This window comes from Apodemus sylvaticus, chromosome 2 (genome assembly GCF_947179515.1).
Source record: "Apodemus sylvaticus chromosome 2, mApoSyl1.1, whole genome shotgun sequence".
In the NCBI taxonomy this organism is placed as follows: domain Eukaryota; kingdom Metazoa; phylum Chordata; class Mammalia; order Rodentia; family Muridae; genus Apodemus; species Apodemus sylvaticus.
The window spans coordinates 37,486,082-37,505,072 of NC_067473.1; the positions used below are offsets into that span (position 1 = coordinate 37,486,082).

At 37.7% G+C, this 18,991-nt stretch overlaps 1 protein-coding gene across 1 annotated transcript; it reads right to left on the reverse strand.

The window, feature by feature from the left end:
• Positions 1–6,187: 6,187 nt before the first annotated feature.
• Smim30 (small integral membrane protein 30) lies at positions 6,188–8,066 on the reverse strand. The gene is made up of 3 exons (XM_052173256.1): positions 7,890–8,066; positions 7,504–7,597; positions 6,188–7,106 (listed from the first exon to the last, which is right to left on the reverse strand). The coding sequence occupies exon 3, from the start codon at positions 7,070–7,072 to the stop codon at positions 6,893–6,895; it is 180 nt and encodes a 59-aa protein (XP_052029216.1). The 5' UTR covers positions 7,073–7,106; positions 7,504–7,597; positions 7,890–8,066; the 3' UTR covers positions 6,188–6,892.
• Positions 8,067–18,991: the final 10,925 nt, after the last annotated feature.

Below are 18,991 nucleotides of genomic sequence, written 5' to 3' on the forward strand. Positions count from 1 at the left end.
CAAAAGTGACAACTTAAGAGCATGTGACAATTCTTGCTTCTGTGTTGAGTGTCTCCTTGACCTTCCTACAAACTGCCTATTATAAAAACACACAGTGATTCTGGTCTTTCTATGGTCTCTTCTAATAAGAGATTTGTTATCTACTCCCTCTGGATAAACACCTCTCTTTCTACACCTAGAATCAAGACTGCCCTTCTATAAATCCAGACTGGTAGCATTTTGGATTCAGTGAAGTGTAGTCCCTTCAATTACCTTCCACTGTTGGGAAAAATCAGTTGGACAGACTGTTTAGACATATACTTACTTATATTTGCATGAATTATCACATAAAACGTAATATTTAGGAGATAATTTACAGGCTGGAAGCACAGGTGCAAGGCATATGTCTGTCTTTTTTTGACATTTAGCAAGACTTGTGTGCTGTTTTACATTATAGTATTATCAATAATGGCAAGATGATAGAAATCACTAACATTGTTAAAGCAATAGCTTTTGAAGAAGCAATGGAACATGGGTACTATGGTCTGGAATAATGCTTGAGTTAAATTACCCATGACTCATGTAAAAAAAAAAAAGGTAGAAAAACTAATGTGTGTTCTAATGTGGTTTAGTTAACTTATACATATGAAATGTGGTGTGCAAAATGGTTGTTTCTCAGGGATGCTGATAAGATACAGGCTCCTTTATTTTTAGTTTAAAGACAGGCCACCTCTTTAGCCCACCATATGTGGAAATGTACTTTGCAACCTGCTCGGCAGCTTGGCTTTGAATTTGTGATTCTCCTGCCTTGGTCTCCCATGTTTTGAAAAAGTACATGTGCATCTCCATGTCCCGTCATTTTGTTGTACTTTATCATTATTTAATATTGCTAGCATAATTTGATTAGTTGCAAAAGAATACATTATATAATGTAGTGTTATGGATAATCTTCATTGTTGATTAGAATCTAGGAGATACATCAATAGGCGTGTTTGTAAGGCATGTTTGCAGTGAGGTTTAATTGTGGAGGGAAGAAACACTTTGAATGTGTTTGCTGTCATCTAATGCTCTGGCATCCAAACTATGACTCTATGTCTTTTTTCTTTCTTTCTCTTTTTAATTTTTATTATTTGTGAGTTTCACATCATGTATTGCAGTTCCACTTATCCCCCCAGTCCCCTCATATTCACCCTCCATCCTTGCAAGTTCCCCCCCAAAAGAAAAACGAACATACAAACGAGCAAACAGTAACAATAAATGAAAACAAAACAATAAACCAAAACGAAGCATAGAAAATATCTTGACCCGGAAGCTGTAGTCCCTCAGTGTGTCCTACAGCATACGCATACCGCTGTTGACACATCTTCACTGGCAAATGGTCATTGCAATGGAGACTCCATTTCTTAAAAGTTCATTACAATTGAGCTTGGAAAACATTGCAGAGGAGAAAGATGGGAGGTCAGAAGACCAACTAAGAGGTTCAGTTGATCTTATCCACATTATATAATGCTCTTAACTGAACAGGGTAGAACCTCAGGTATGGGAATTGACAGATACTAGGGAAATTTTGGAGGTGAATGCATAGGATTTAGTGATTAAAGATGTTTAGACTGGGGGAACAAAAGGTGTGTCCCATCCCATCAACTGTCTGTCTTAGCCACTGGGAAGACGTGTTAACCAAGTTAGATATATTCCACAATGGCAGTTTAGTTCTTTGGTAGATTTTTGTAATGAGTTGAGTAGTGTCTGAGCAGCTCATTTTTTGATCTGAATGAACTTGAATAGGGATTATCTCAAGAAGCAAGAATGAAAAAAAAAATCATTGCCCAGTCATTTCTACTTAAAGTCAACACCTCACAAAGCTGACTGACTAATATAGGCCTAGCAAATTCAGAAATAATGAATCTTTCAGTGTTTACCACTCTAGTTACCACTCTAGTTGTGAACCTGGGAAAATGGAGCCTAACCTGCCATTGTTAATGAGGAATTGGAAGATGGAATCAAATCCTCATTGATTCTGACTAAAAATGGATTATTGCAATATTGTCAGCATAATAGTAATCCTTATTATTTTTTTTAACAAATAAACAACATGAAGCCATGAAATCTTACTATAAGGAAGCCTTGAAGAGACTTCTGACATATATAGGGAACCAACCAACCAAACCAAATCAACCAAACAAACTAAAGATCTCACTGTTGGGGGTGAGAGGTGCTGTCTGCTAAAGCATTAGACAAAGAAGTGGGACCTAGCATATAGTCTACCAAGACTCTTAAAATTGCTTTACATTGGTGTCAAATGCTCTGAAGTGAAAGTTATTCTTACAGATTGCATGAAATAAAATATGACATAGTTTCCATTCTTGTTGAATATACTTTCTAAGTTCTTTTGCTAAATGATTTATGGACATTTAACTAGAACATAATTATCTTGACTAACACTGTGAAAGAGAGTATTCATAATCCCAGTGTTTAACAAAAGTTCTCCATGATTAGTCCTTTATAAATACTTAACCATCTTGTCTATAATGTTGCACAACATTGTTTCAGATTATGAAGAATCAACTAACATTTTCAATCACTCATAAATAATATCTAGTAAAATGAGCACCGGAGCTTACACTTTGCCAGTGAGAAATTAAATGCCATTTGTAGCACATTTTTATAGCAATTATACTTTTTTTTTTTTTGCAGAAAATTTAGATAAATGAAATTGTTAAAAAATAGAAAACCTAAATGTACTATCCTGCAAATATTTATAGGCTTGGTTCTGATTTCTTTATTTTTAATTTTATTTAAAATTTATTTTTACAGTTGTTTTATTAGTTATTTTATTTATTTACATTTCAATGTTATCTCCCTTCCCCCTTTCCCCTCTGCAAATTCCCTACCCCATATCCCCTTCCACCTGTTTCTCTGAGGGTGCTCCCACCCACCCACTCCTGCCTAACTGCCCTAGCATCCCTCTATGTTGGGGCATTGAGGCTTTAGAGGACCACGGGCCTCTCCTCCCACTGATGCCTGACAAGGCCATCCTCTGATACATATGCAGCTGGAGCCATGGGTCCCTCCATGTGTACTCATTGGCTGGTGGTTTAGTCCCTGGGAGCTCTGGGGAATGCAAAGCATGTTAAGGCTAATCAATTAAACTAGGAGCTTCTTTTCTACTCACTATTGTGGGAAGCATACATTTATGTTTAGTTTGCTTAATATTTCTTTTAAAAGATTTTATCTTATGTGTATAGGCATTTTGCCTATGCAAATGTCTATGTACCTCATGCATGTATAATACCTTAAAGGCTGGACAACGACACTGGATTCCCTGAAACTGGAGTTACAGATGGCTGTGAGTCATGGTATGGGTGCTAGGGTTTGAACCTAGGTTCTCTGAAGAGCAGTTAGTGCTCTTAATTGGTGAGCCCTGTGTCCAGCCCCAGTTTGCTTATGTCTTTTACAGCTTTCAATGATTTGAGAACCAAACATTTTTCTTGGTGGACCATGGACCAGATCTGTTTTTCTGAATAGGCCAAAACTAAATTCCATGTTACATCTTAAATGGTCTAAGACATTACAGCTAAGCATTTGCCATGCTACTGTTAAGGACCTTAAACAGTTTTCACTCACACAGCAGAAATGTTAGTACATTGTGACATGTATACTGAAGTAGTCAATAAGAAGGCACTTCATTGACCACTCAAAGACATGCTTGAAACAAATGTATTATCTTTTAGCAACTGAACAAAATATATAATGAAAAAGGAAATGATAAATTTTTAACCAAAAAAATACAACTGTAGGGTTGTAAACTGTGGTTAGAGAACTAGAAACTACAGAATCTGAATAACAGGGGAAAAAAAGGCTAATTAATTGTTAGGCCTGCAACAAACCATCTAATTTTGGGTCACTAGAGTCCTAACATAAAAACAGAAATGGTGAGGCTGAGAAAGTATTTGAAGAACTAATGGGAAAAAATTCCCTAAATTTTGGTGAAAATGTAAACTTCCAAATTTAACAACTGAGATGGGATAATCTAGAATAAACTAAAGACCCCCAAGGCCAAGACATGTTACATCTCACCTTCTGAAGAGTAAAATTAAAATCCTGAAAACTGTGAGGCAGAAATCAAAAATATTGACAAAGCCCTTAAATTCTTTATTTGTTGTTTCTGCTTTTTAAAACTAAACTCAGCCCATCTAACTAGCAGAAAATGTATCATACATCAGACCCTGCCAGGCACCCCAGGGACACCTGTCAATCCTACAGGTGTTCTCTCTGCAAGCAATGTAGTGAGCTGTGCAATTGGAAAGAATTTGAACTTGAGAACAAATGAACAAGCAAACCAGAAAATTGTAATTGTCGATGCCTAGATGGGCTTTTGCTCTGCAAATTTTCTGAAACTAATCTGAAAATGTGATCACATGTAGATATTTTGTTAGGAAAGAAAATCAAAAGCATTCATCAGATTCTCAAAGGAGCTGATGGTTAAGATCCACCACAAGGCTTTGTGTGTGTGTACGTGTATGCATGATATATGAGTGTGCACACACAGAGGACAGAGCACTGGACCTATTTATCATCTAGGCTTAGTTTCAAAAGCAGGGCCTCGTCTAGAACTCAATGCAGGCCCTAGTGGCTGGGTAAGAAGCCCCAGGGACACACCTGTCTCTCTCCCTGGTGTGGACATTTCACCCATGTGCTGCTGCCCAGGTTTTTATGAGTGTTAGGTCTTCATGCTTGTACAAGAAGCACTGTTGGCAGTGGATCCATCTCCCCAGACCAGGTTTCTGTGTTTAAACAAAATCTTATAGTCTAAGTAAGCAATGAAGCTGCTGCCTCCCTTCCGCTTTTAATTATGTTAAGCACTAATTATTTAGTGGGTATGTCAAAGGTTGTTTCGGTTGTAGGCGTTGGTTCTTTTCTTCCATGATGTGGCTGCTGAGGGTCCAGCTCAGGTCGGCCATCGGTGAACGGAAGCACCTCTATCCACTGAGTCATCTCCTTGGCCTAGTGAAGCTAAAACTTTTAGAAAGCATATCCCTCTATCTCTGCTTTTAAGGATACAATAGGAAATGGCAGTTCCTGAAACATTCTTTGGAGTAGTTTGGGAAACACACTGTCAGAAGTTTGGGAAACACACTGTCAGTAAAGACTGTTTTCCTGTAGTATGATTTTGAATATCCTAAAAATAGTACCTGAAGGTGACTAAATGAAGGTGTGCATTATATTAGATTTTTTTTCCATCCCAGAGAAGTTGAGACTGGCAAGGGAAGAGCAGGCAGCCTCTCTAAATCTGCTCCAATGAGCTGGTGGACAAAGGATGAGAGCTGTCCTGCCACCTGTACGCTCCTTTGTTCCTAAGCATGCACGAACACGTTTTATTAAACGCCAATTTACCCAAACAAGACTGTTAGCGCCTTCTCTGGTGAAAAGATAAAATGTCTTCAGTAAACTCATTTGGCTTCCATGTCTTTATAATATAAGCCTTCCTCATTACGTTTTACTGTTAATCAGAACTCTCAGGCACGCCACATCAGTTCACTTGGGGAAAGGGTCTACATACTGCATTTTATTGGCCACAGCCTGCTTCCTGACACAAGTCAAGGCTTCTAAGAGAAGTGGAGGTTGGACAAGGCATTTTGGGGAACAACTGGATCTTCTTTCATTCAAAACACAGATTACTTTGACTTACTGAGACTATTACATTCTGGCCAAATCTTTAGAATCAAATAAAGGTCTGAGGATCCTTGCCAAGCATGGATCTGCAGGCTCTGCTTTCTCTACTACTATGAAATTCAGACAGAAACTTAGGAATTAAAGGTTTTGTCTGGAACATAAGGACCTGAAGTGATTCTTGTGCACTAACAGTTTAAGTTGTTGTTCTTGAAACTGTAACATTCAAAAATACAAATTCTAACCAAAATATTTGTCCAGGGCCCAACAATGAGAATTTAAAACCTCTGTAATCTATTGGTTTGGGGATTCTGAATTACTAGGGCAAAGAGAGTATGCCTTTTTAGCTGCTGTACAAATCAAAGCAGGACAATACACTTCCTTTCATATTTGTGGGTTTTCTATCAGAGGGCTCTTCTATCTCAAAGATGCCCACTTCTTGCCCATTGTGATCCTTTAAGGTAACACAACTAGTCCTCTTCACTCCGATTATAAATAATTACTTCACATGTAAAAACAAGCAAACCAAAACAGTAGGTGAACTGACCACATAATGGCTATGTATTTGATATAATACATCTCACAAAGGAGAAGATACTCAAGTAATGAAAAGTTATTTTTCAACAAATATTTCCTCCAGTTTAGTATTATATATGTTTAGTACATTTTTATTAAACTTTTTCTCAGAGATAAAAGTTTTTGGCTATTAAGATCTAAGTACAATATCAACTTGGGAGATAAAAACAGAAGCATTAAAAAAACAGTAACAACAACAAAACAAATCTAAAACCCAACCGCCCAGTAAGAGAGAGGGAGACAGAGAGAGAGAGAGAGAGAGAATCCCCAGAATGCAAGAGGCAGTGATTATAATAACAATGCAGTTTTACTAGATTCTGAGCAAATACTTTCATCTCCCAATTCCATGTGCTTTGACAATTTGAAACTTTGAAATAATACTTAGGCACACTTAAGCCCTCTTCACTTTGGCCCCTTCCCAAGCAGCAAATACAAATTATGGGGCCGCATTATTAGTGCCCTCTTTGTTGTTAAGAGCCTCCCTCCACACCATCTGCTCCCATTGTAGAAGAAACAAGTATGAACAGGAAAGCATCGTCTTAACTGAGGGTGTTAACTCTCAGCGAACTGTAACCCTCTTGCTGAGAACAGGAGAGATCAAATCTTGGGTTCGGCCTCAACAGCACAAAGGTCAGGGTAAAGTCTAGTTCAGAAGAGCCCTTCAAAGTCATATCTGTCCATTTCGCTTTCTTGCGTATATCCCCAAGCAAGCACAGATGCCTGTAATGCTGAGAACCACACCTAATAAGAGTGCAATAGCGTCTCCAGCTTCGACCGCTTCAACAACAGGCAGGACCAAAAGCAGCGAGGTGAGGACTAAGATCAATTGTGTTGAAACTGAATTCATGATGTCAGGATCTGAAGGGCTGAACTTAACTTGCCTAGAAATTAAACACAGAACAAAAGAAACTGTTAAAGTAAAAGATTTACTTTTTTTGAATGACAATAAAATATACAATCTTTTAGAATGGAGTTTGTGAATTATTTCAGATGTCAGTTTAATATGACAGAACTAAACACAGTCATTTTAGGTTAATCTCATGACAACACCCTCGCACCGGCAATTCCAACAGGAATTCTAACTGAAAATGGACAGCTGTATATCATTAGAATAGAGAGGAGAAAATGCACAAGATACTTGCAAACTAAAATACCCTAACAAGAAAAAGTCACATTTTCTTAGCATGTCTTCTATCTAGAAAAAGCAGGCAAATCTGGCAAAAGTCAAACAACACAACACGTGACTCTGTGAAGTTGTAAGGAATTAATAGGACTTACCGAAAACAATGGTATATGTAAAATTCTATCCAACGTGAAAAATTCTCTTTGGAACTTCCGGATGATGAGGCTAAGAGGTTACTCGTGACACTGCCTATTTTAAAGAGGAAGCTAGAGTCATTGAGGAACAAACAGCAAGGACAGAAATTTGTAACGAGTACAGAAAACACTCCCTAACTGTTCGTTCAAAAAGAGACTTCTAGATTTAAAGTTAGTTCTCACACACAGATTGCTAAACGAAACCAAGCCGAGACGCAAATCCATCCTAAGATCTAACACAAAGATTTGGAATTCCTTTGCCCTGGGAGGGCAAGAATTTGTCGCGTTGTGCAACTACACTAGGAGAATCAATCCTGGAATCCCTGGGAGAAGAGTTTGTACCTTACCGGAGTGAAAGCAGCCATTACAGGAATGAAGAGCAGGGCGGTGTCGCCAGACTACATTTCCCAGAAGCCCCGCCGCCTACTCCCGTCATGCACAGCGCTCTCTCGGATGTCTTAGCTCAGGCATAGACAAGCTGCTAGCTGTTGGGGCTTCACCAGGTTGCCCTCTGGTTTTACTGTTAAAAGAGAGGTTGAGTGTCCAAGAAAAGGTTTAGTGAGTTCGCGGTAAGACTAACGAAACAACAACACGTGTTTTCTGCCCTGTAAAGGATTTCTTGACGCATAAGTACGTCTTGTTAGTCCTCTGAAATGAGGAAGTAACTGTGGGAGAGGGTAGCTGAGTGGAGCCATCTGTTTGGAATTGTTTCAAACCTGGGGCCTTCCAACATTTCTGCAGCAGAAAAATCCCCGTTATCATATTCCAAATGTGCCCAATGACATTTGCTAATTTTTTAAAACTAACGGGGAAAATAAGCACATTTAATCAGAAAGTTTGGAAAATATTGAATCATTTGTGGTACAAATCAGGTTTAGAAAATATGGTTTCAGCCCTATAACCAGATCATTGCTGATTCGAATTCTTGTCTTTCTCAGAAAGCTCACTCTCCACAGCCTCCCAATATTTTAAGATGCCAAATTTAGTACTCTATAAACCGTTGTAAGAATTATTCACTTGCATCTGTAAGCATTAACTTTGAAAAGTTCTTGAAGTCCTGTTACCTGGGATAGCCATACTAAATGTTCCTTCTGGCTTGAGCATTTTCATACTTACTATTTGTCAGCTTCTCATGGTAAGTTACTCATGGTGCCAAGTTAGAGGTGACTGAACTTGCCCTGATAAAAATCATGCAGATACTGTGGGTGCATTCAGTTCAGTGTCGATAACCAGGATGTTGGTTCTCCTTTAAAACACAGTTGTGTCTCTCTGACAGTAAAGATTTATATTTCTGGTTCCCAAAGGACATTTGACAGGAACATCAGCAACATTAGTAACAATAATCTGATGAAATAAATGTGCCAAGATTTTACAGGAGATGCAGAGGTGGTAAACACATTAAAGCAAGGTGTGTTTGATAGATTGACAGTGTTGTTTTTCTAAAGTTAATTATTTGAACAAATTCATTCTAGTTGCATTTGTCTTATTTTGCTTTTGGCTTTGTATCTTTCCTATCAATTAGTTTTGGAATAGGACCTACTGCTTTTGTGGCTTCCAAAACATCCTCCCACATCCCAATGTTTTCATTTGGGAGGTTTTATTTTTCCTTATGTATTTGTTTCAGCTAGTGGAAGTCTGCAGACTAAAGTTAGTGCTTGTACACACTTGTTCTGTTCCTGAGTCTGTAAAGTTTCTTGATTAAGCTTTGAGTTTACAGAGTCTGTGCATGCTAAAGATGCCCGTCTTTTAAATATTGTAGTTAGAAATTAACTAATGGCATGGTCTGTCTGCAAAACCATGGTGCAAATTTGTGTGGAGATATTTTGGGCTCAAATATAGTTTTAAACTGAAATTGCTTCCATTTTGCCAATTAAGTGCTCTCCTTATTGGAAATCTAAAGCAATGCTTTTAGTACATCACTTTTAGGTTAGAGGCCATTATAATTCTATTTGTTCCTCTTCTTATTCTAACTAGTCTGTTTTTCTTTTAATGGTAATTTACTCCTTTGCTTAAAAACTCCAGTTCTACCATACTAGACAAATGTTCAAGTTACTTGTCAAGATGCAAATCTCAGAACTACTCTACTTGCCTCTGATGAGACTCAACCACATACTCTTTCCGTTCCATTCACATTTAATGTTCCACCATTTAATAACAAAGTTAATTTGTTTTCCTTTATTGACATCTTGCCCTTGCTGTTTTCTCTGCCAGTAGCACTTTCCAACAGATTTGTCATAGTTATTCTTCACATCATGTAGGGATCAGAGCTTTGTTCAAGCTTCACTTTTCATCTCTGTTTAACTTACTTAAAACAAAACACAAAATCAAACAAACTCTCCCATTATGTTATGTAGGTTAACAAATACATTCAAGTAAATTTCAGTGAGAGGTAGAAATATTTTCATCTTGTTCATGATTGACTTTTCAACTAGTAGAATAGTACCCTGTGTGCTAGATACTTAGTAGGTATCTTGTGAATTAATGAATAAGGAAAGTACAATACAGGATGCTATTACTGTTCAGTCACTTTTTCTGTTCATAGGAGAAATTATCTTATAAGTAAGAAGTTTGCTTTTGGACTAATTTATGAAGATGCTTAATATGCTATTTTGAATCTTCATTCAAAGTTGATTATCAAAAATTTTTCTTATATAGTTTTATTAATAACAAGACTTCTGTAAGAGTATAAGATGCAATCGAATCTAAAATAAGATCCTAAATATAATGCTCTATACTTACTTTTTCTGCCCAGATGTCTAAAATATTCATTGAGGCCACGCAGATAGCTACATTAAACATTTAGAGGTACAGAATCCAGAATTTAGTCTTTCAATTCAGAAATCTAAGTTAATACCATTTCCACTAAAACAAAGATCACTGTTACCCAGTGATAGGGACAAAGAACACTTATCTCAGCAGTTGAAAGTAAATTTCTCAAACAGCCATTACTAAGAAACAATATTAAAGAAGAAAGAAGAAGTGGTTTGTGCTCATTTTATAACCATTAGAAATGAGTCACCGATAGGCCCTGAAGGGAAGGCGCCTCTGGGATCCATCAGAGGAGGCAGAATGTGCCTACATGAGAATTTTGCAGGGAATCGTGGGTGTCAGAGAATTCATAAAACCCAGACTTCCTCATTAGCAGTTGAGCCAAACCAAGTGAGTAGAAACATGTTAGTTAAATTTCATAGTTAAAAAAGGCTAAGCCAGAGCTAGTCAGTATTTCTCATCAACAATGGATATTTGACAGTGGGAACATTGTGTTAGCATTATTAATCATTAGAGTGATTAATAATCACTCAATATCCGATGGGATATTGCATTTTTTAAAACTACGCAGTTGGTCAAAACAAACCAAAATGGAACTAACAAAATCTAGTACCTGCTGTCTCTAAATTCTTCTTATAGTGTTATTTTTGGAGAATATGAAAGCTAAATAGTTATTGATGCAGAACTCTCAGCTCCTCCTGCACCATGCCTGCCTGGGTGCTGCCATGCTCCTGCCTTGATGATAATGGACTGAACTTCTGAATGTATAAGGCTGCTTCAATTTAATGTCCTTATAAGAGTTGCCTTGGTCATGCTGTTTGTTCACAGAAGTAAAAACCTAACTAAGACAGTCATTTTGTATGTAGATCCAGGTGTCATATAGATTCGAGGAGGATGTGGTCCTAGCTCATCAATGAACTATGGTAAGGTGGGAATCCAGTTGGCAACATGATATAATCAACAAACACCTGGCAAGGGATTCTCATTGAGAGGTCTTCCAAATTAGATTATCTGTGGGCATGCCTCTGAGAGATATTCTTAACTTGGTAGAGATGAGAACACTTGCCCTAACTGCGTGTTCCCACTATTTAATGTTATGGGCTCAAGAGTGAATGATAAGGAAAAAGCAAGTTTAGTACTGGCAATCATCCATTCATTCCTGGGCATGCTCTCTCTCCTCTTCAATGTGAATTTGATTAGCTGCTTAAAGTTCTACTAGTTTGATTTCCCCACAACAATGAACTGTAACCTGGAATTGTGAGCTGGAATAAATCTCTTTTATCCCAAGTTGCCTTTCAGTATGCTATGAGTATTTTATCATAGCAACAGAAAGTGAAGCCAGGATACAGGCACATTTATAACCTTATGTTGTCAAGGAAGAGAGAGCATCCCTACCAACAATGGCTGCCTTAAATTTTATTTAAATTCATGGGCTCCTGATTCAGAATGGCTATGCAAGAGAAACTGATAGTTTCTTTAAGTGAGAGATTATATAGCATTTTATCTACAAAATGAACTGGTAGATTTTTGGAGAACATCATTAGTTGTCACAAAATTCACCTCTGTCACTTATCTAGAAATATAAATTATCTAGCTTCTTATTATGGTTTAAATTTTAATTGATGCATATTTATAAATACACAATGGGGGCACATTATATATACCTATAATTTCTGTATGATGAGAAATTTCAGACTATTCTCACCAAGATATTTTGAGCTTTCAGTAATAAATTGTGGTAGACTACAGCTGCCCTACTGTTGAACATAACATTGGAACATATTCCTAGTACATATCTGTACATTGCTGTCCATTATCCACTAGTTCTTTATCTTCCCCCTTTCCCTTCTTTGTAGTTTTTCCTGAATACTATTTTATTTCTACATCTATTATATCAATGTTTTTAGCTTTCATAACTGATCAAAAACATGCAGGATATGTTTTTAATGTGCCATATTTGTTTTGACTAATGTAATATCTTCTAGTTTATCTATCCTATCACATAGGATGGCATTTTTATGGCAAGGTAGTATTTCATAATGTATACATGCCTCATTTTCTTTGTTCTTTATCAGGGACAACTTAGTTTATTCCATATCTTAGATGTGAGTAAAACTGCAATAAACATTAGAGTATATGTGTGAATGATATATGTTTGTGTAGTGAGTGCATATATATATATATATATATATATATATATGAATAATAGTGCTTTCATTTTTTTTGACTATGACCTCATTAATAGAATTGCTTAGTTACATGGTAGTTCTGTTTTCAAATTTTGAAGAACCTCCATACTGTTTTCTATAATGGCTGTACTAATTCACTTCATTAACAGCTCCACTTTTGACTTCCTCACAAGCATTTTCATTTTGTAGTCTTCTTGATAACTATTCCAAATGTGATGCAAAACTAACTGCTTCAAGCTTGACCTTTCTTTTTTTGGAACTTTCTTGTTGATAATGAGGATATAACCAATTTTCATGGCAATGCCAATGTAGCTTAAATGAAGTAGTATATAAATGCCTGATTGTAATCAGTATTAAAGTATTAATAAAAACATCAATAATAATGTTAGAGGTTTTCTTAGTAGAATGGTTTTATACTCTCTAGGATATATCAATAAACTTTTACTTGCTATAATGAAATAGTTAAGACAGCCAACTTTATAAAAAGAAAGGCTTGTTTGAGTCACTGTTTTGTAGGTTTAAGTCTACAACTTATGGCCTTTAAGGACACAGAGCTGAAATCTGCCCAGTTCTGGTGAGAGCCTGTTTGGCTGTGTCATGTGATGGTAGGAGAGAACAACTGTGGCTGAGCTTGTATTGCTCAATGGAAAGTCAGAGAAAGAGACTAGAGTCTCACATTCCCTTTGCTGTGCTGGATGCATTTATTTCAGCTTGACAGAAGCGTACGTCCTCAAAGAAGAGAGCCTCAGTTGAGATGATGCCTCCATAAGATCTGGCTGTAGGCAAGCCTACAGGGAGGTTTATTGATCAGTAATTGTGTGGGGACCTAGCCCATTTCGAAAGGTGCCATTTCTGAGCTGGTAGTCTTGAGCAAGTCATAGGAAGCAAACCATTAATGAGCACTCTTCTATGGCTTCTCTATTAGTTCCTGCCTTCAGGTTCCTGTCCTATGTGAGTCCCTGCCCTCACTACCTTTAATGATGAACTATATAATATAACTGCTGGTAAAATAAATCTTTTGCTCCCCAAGTTTCTCTTGGTTATGGAATTTCATCACAGCAATAGTGCCCGCAACTAAGACATCTTCCAAAGATATGTCACTGTTGACACCTCTTCTCCCTCAAAAAAAAAATCTCCATAGGTTTTTGCCCCCCAAAGTTCTGGTACCATAAGAATACAATCTAGACACAGCTCTTTATTGAAAATAGTTCTTCTATAGCCATAAACTATATTTAATCTGTAGCATGAGGTAAGATTGTTTGACATTTATCCTTAAGAAACTTTTAAAATGATGACTAATATTTACCACTATGACTGGACCTAACCTTTTCTTTACATGAAGTTTGTTTCATACCGTCCTGGCATTGAACTCAGAGATCTGCTTGCCTCTGTATCTTCGGAATAAAGGTGTGTCTGTATTTCATCCATATCATAAAGTCCTAGAAGATCTTTGGATATGATATCTTGCCAGAGCAAGAGCAAGGAATTAAAATTCCTCTACATCTTTTTCACGGTCTGTTTAAGCTAAAAAATATACACAGTATAACAATAATATAAACAATTATCAGTCCCAAAACATAACAGTCTGAATGTCATTATGAACTATGTTGATTCGGTGATTCTTCATAACTGCTTGTTCTGATCATCTGCCCTTAACTAGTTGTCCATTGCAGCATCAAGATTTTACAGTCTGCAAATCTGATGAATGCTCTGTCCTTTTCTGGCCAGTTCATTGAGCTATCACCCTGGCATATTTCTGCATCTCTTCCTTCCTTGAGTTTTGCATTTCATGTGGAAGCTTCTTTTATTCAGCTCAGATCCTTGTCAATTTTGGTGGAGCCCATAGTCTCTCATCACCTGTGGAAATTTAGACAAAACCTTTTCCCCAACATAACACATTCCACGACTTCCATTCTGATATTAAAACATCTTGTAAGTATACAGTTTGATCTAACTCAGCAATTTGTTTCTATGATCCACTATTTTTCAGCTAATCTTATTTTTCATTTCATTATTCAAGGTATAATTAGATTTTTATCAATCCCTACATAAACTAAACATTTGGTATTTGAATGCTCAGCTCCACATTGGCAATCCAGGCTTCTCACCTGTTCAAACAGAAACACCCAAACCACATTACATAAGATATCAACATAGAGTGTCAGTAAAGTAGGTATCCATTGTCCATGATTGAGGGAATATTAATCTGAGTTACCCATTGTTGTAGTATATTACTTCCCCATGGGGTTATGGCTGTATCTGCTACATAGGTTTTAATCTTCTTATTTCACCTTTGATCTCACATATTTAAGTCTGCTTACACTTCGTTTTATTGCGATAATGTTTCAGTCCCAACAAACTGTGTATATACCTTCTGAAAAGGCCTATGTGGATTCCACAAGTCACATGAGATCACAGTTACATTAGCTCCTGTGCCCATTTAACCTTCAATTTCAATATTTAATTTTGTGCTCTGCTCATTGCTAACACTTTCCCAAAATCCTATCTTCCTGCACCTCCAAATCTTCCTGTTCTTTTAATTAGGGAAGCTTTGCTTTTACTCAGAGAAGTGGCAGAAGATAAGAAATCCTGTCTCCTGCTTTAAATTTCATATTTATTCTTTATATAAACCATAATCTCAAGTTCTCCCTTGAAGTCTTGATCTGTAATTCCTGGATGCACAATGAATCCTTTTAAAAAACAATCATATTACCTTTGGGGATATTTATTCCAATGGTTATTTTATAGCATGGAATTTTCATTGCTAGTGTGAGAGTTTTACTAAGTCACACTAAGTCTAGGGCACCTATTTTTTTTCTGTAACATGAATTAGATCTCCAATATTTAGTTTAGTTTTCTCTAGTTGCTCTGTCAGTTGCTAAGAGGAAATGGCTGGGTCATGTTGTTTGTTGCCTCAGTAAATGCTAACCCCCTATGGGAGTTTCCAGGATTATCTTATAGGGAGTTTACCAATGATATAGATTATCTCTTGCAGATCTGCCTTCATTAGTCCATTGTCTATCCTTACTACATCTTTTACAAATCCTGGAAGGATGAGTTCTTCTAGAGAAGTCTCTAGGAACACCTTGCTTACAACTCCTTTTTAAATGACCTCATCTCCCACATTGTCTTACTTAGGGTGTTACTGCTGTGAACAGATACCATGACCAAGGCAACTCATAAAAGGACAACATTTAATTGAGGCTAGCTTACAGGTGCAGAGGTTCAGACTATTATCATCAAGGGGGGAGTACTGCAGTGACTCAGAAGGAATGGTGCAGGAGGAGCTGAGAGTTCTACATCTTGGGGTTTTCTTTTTTAATTTTTCTTTTTTTTCTTTTTTTATTGGATAGTTTCTTTATTTACATTTCAAATGGGCGCTGGAGAGATGGCTCAGCCCTTAAAAGCACTGCCTGCTCTTCCAGAGATCCTGACTTCAATTCCTAGTAACTGCAAGGTGGCTCACAACCATCTGTAATGGTATCTGATGCCTTCTTCTGGTGTGTCTGAAGACAGCTACTCATATAAATAAAATACATCTTAAAAAGGAAAAGAATATATACATTTCAAATATTTTCCCCTTTCCAGGTCTCTCCTTCAAAAACTCCTATCCTATCCCTCCTAACCCTGCCTCTATGAGGGTGCTCTCTCATGTTCCCACCTACTTCCATCTTTCCCCCCTGGCATTCCTGTACATTGGGGCATTGAATATCCTCAGGCCCAAGGGCCTCGCCTCCCGCTAATGCCAGCCTCTGCCACATATGTGGCCAGTGCTATGGGTTTGTCCCTCCATGTATATTCCTTGGTTGGTGGTCCATTCCCTGGGAACTCAGGGGGGGTAGGGAGTAGGGGGAGAGGGGTGGTATCTGGCCTGTTGACACTGTTGCTCCCTTCACGGGGCTGCAACCCCCCCTCAGATCCTTCAGTCCCTTCTCCAACTCCTCCATCAGCGACCTCCATGCTCAGTCCAATGGTTGGCTGTGAGCATCTGCCTTGTATTTGTGAGGCTCTGGTAAAGCCTCTCAGGAGACAGCCTAACTGAGTCATGAAAGAACACACACAGTATGTACTCACTGATAAGTGGATATTAGCCCAAAAGTTTAAAATACCCAAAATTTAATTCACAGACCCTATAACTTCTAAGAAGAAGGAAGACCAAAATGTGGATATATTGGTGCTTCTTAGAAGGGTGAACAAATTACTCACAAGAGGAAATATGTGGAGCAGAGATTTAAGGAAAGACCATCCAGAAACTGCCCAACATGGGGATCCATTCCATATACAGCCACCAAACCTGTGTTATTGTGGATACCGGAAAGTGCTTGCTGATAGAAGCCTGATATGGCTGTTACCTGAGTTCTACATCTTTTTCTGAAGGCTGCTAGAAGACCGGCTTCCAAGCAGTGAGGATGAGGGTATTTAGGACCTCAGTGACACACTTTCTCCATCAAGGCTACAACTCCTCATAGTGCCACATTCTGGGCCAAGCGTATTCAAACTATAACATTCTACTCCCTGACCCCCATAGGCTTGTTCAAGTACATGAGTGTATGGCGGGGTATACCTAAACATACCATAATGCAAATATATTTGGTCCAACTTCAAAAGTCCCCATAGTCTATAGCAGTCTCAACAATGTTAAAAGTTCAAAGTCTTTTCTCGGATTCTTTCAATCACCTAACTATAACCCCTATACAGTCAAAATCAAAAAGCAGATCACTTACCTTAAATATCACAGGATATACAGTATCATTCTAAAATGTCATAGTGAGTAAATATTGGAACAGACAAGACCAAAAACAAGCTGGGCAAACTCTAACCTCTGTATCTCCATGTCTGTTATCAAAGAACTCTTCAGATCTCCAATCCTTTCATCTTTGTTAAATGCAGTACAATTCTCCTAGTCTGGTTCCACTCTGTGTTAGCAGCTTTCCTCAGCAGGTATCCCATCTTGAATCTCAGACATCTTGGGGGTCTCCAAGGCATCTTCAACATTACAGCTTCTTGTTCAAATGTCTGGGATCTGCACATGATATTACAGTTTACTTAGAAGAAGAAATGGCCAGATGTATGATTCTTCACTGACTAATGGGCTGTGGCCAATGGATTGTCTGGATGGTCAGGTACTTGGAAAGATCATGATTTGAAAATTGGTGAATAAGACATCTGGAAAAGAGGTGTATGTATTGTTCTCTCCAAAAAGGTAAAGGATGTGAAGATATTAATGTCCCATGTAAATGCTCCTCAAAAGGTGACTGCAGCTGAGAAGTTCAATAATCATATGGATAAAATGACCCATGTAGTGGAGAATCAGCCTCTTTCATCAGCCATCCCTGTCATTGTCCCATGGACACATGAACAAAGTGGCTATGGTGGGCAAGATGAGGGTTATGCTTGGGCTCAACAACATGGACTTCTACTCACCAAAGTTGACCTGGTTACAGCTGTTGCTGAATGTTAGATCTGCCAACAGCAGAGACTAACACTGAGCCCCAGATATGGCACCATTCCTCGAGGTGTCCCACCAGCAGGTTGGTTGCAGGTTTACTACATTGGAATACTTCCTCCTTGGGTAGGACAACATTTTGTTCTTACAGGAGTAGATGCTTATTCTGGCTATGGGTTTGGCTTTCCTGCATGCCCAAACCATCATGCAGTTAACAACAGACATTTTGATATCTAGGATTATTGACAATTGTTTGTTCAATTGCATAGTCATTAGGGTCAAAATCAGCAGCAGTTCTAATCCATTCATCCATGGGTGCTGATTGAACTTTTAAAGGTCTAAGAACTTTTACACTCTGTATTTGTGTTTGAAAGCTAAAATCTCACATCTGGATCTGATATTGCTCTGTTTATAGAGGACACTAATGCATGTAAGATGTCAGTAAATATCTCTCTGGTATTTCCATAATTTTGGGAATGACACAGGCCTTTTTCCTTGTTCCTCCACCTTATCCCAGACTCTTTAAGATACTAAAGTATCTTAGAATAAAAATATGACTATTTAATAATAGTCATCAAATTGGACCTGCTGTCTTAAATCAGCCAATTGACCTTTACCTAACAACTGGTCTTTCATGATATTAACACCATTAGACCCATTATCACTTTCCATAATTGCAGCCTCTTCTCACCACGTCAACCATTGTAATTGAGAACTAGCTTACAGTACAGCTGCTGCTAAATCTCTCCAGGCTTGCGAGATAATCCTGTTTTAGGTAGCCCATGTATTTAACATCTGACTTTCAAAGGGTAAGTGCATTCTGTAAGTTACTAATGATTTTTTAAAAAATATTTAAGATCTTGTATTTTTAACAGAATTAGTTCTTTGAGATTAGTTGTTCATTTTAGCTTTCACCATTTTCTAGCATTTGGTCTAGGGAAGCCAAGAAAGCTAGTTGGGATGGCCACCTTCCTTAATTTCATTAAGAAGTGTCACCATAGGTTCCATGGGCTGTCTATCTTGATCCTTAATTTTATTAGGTACC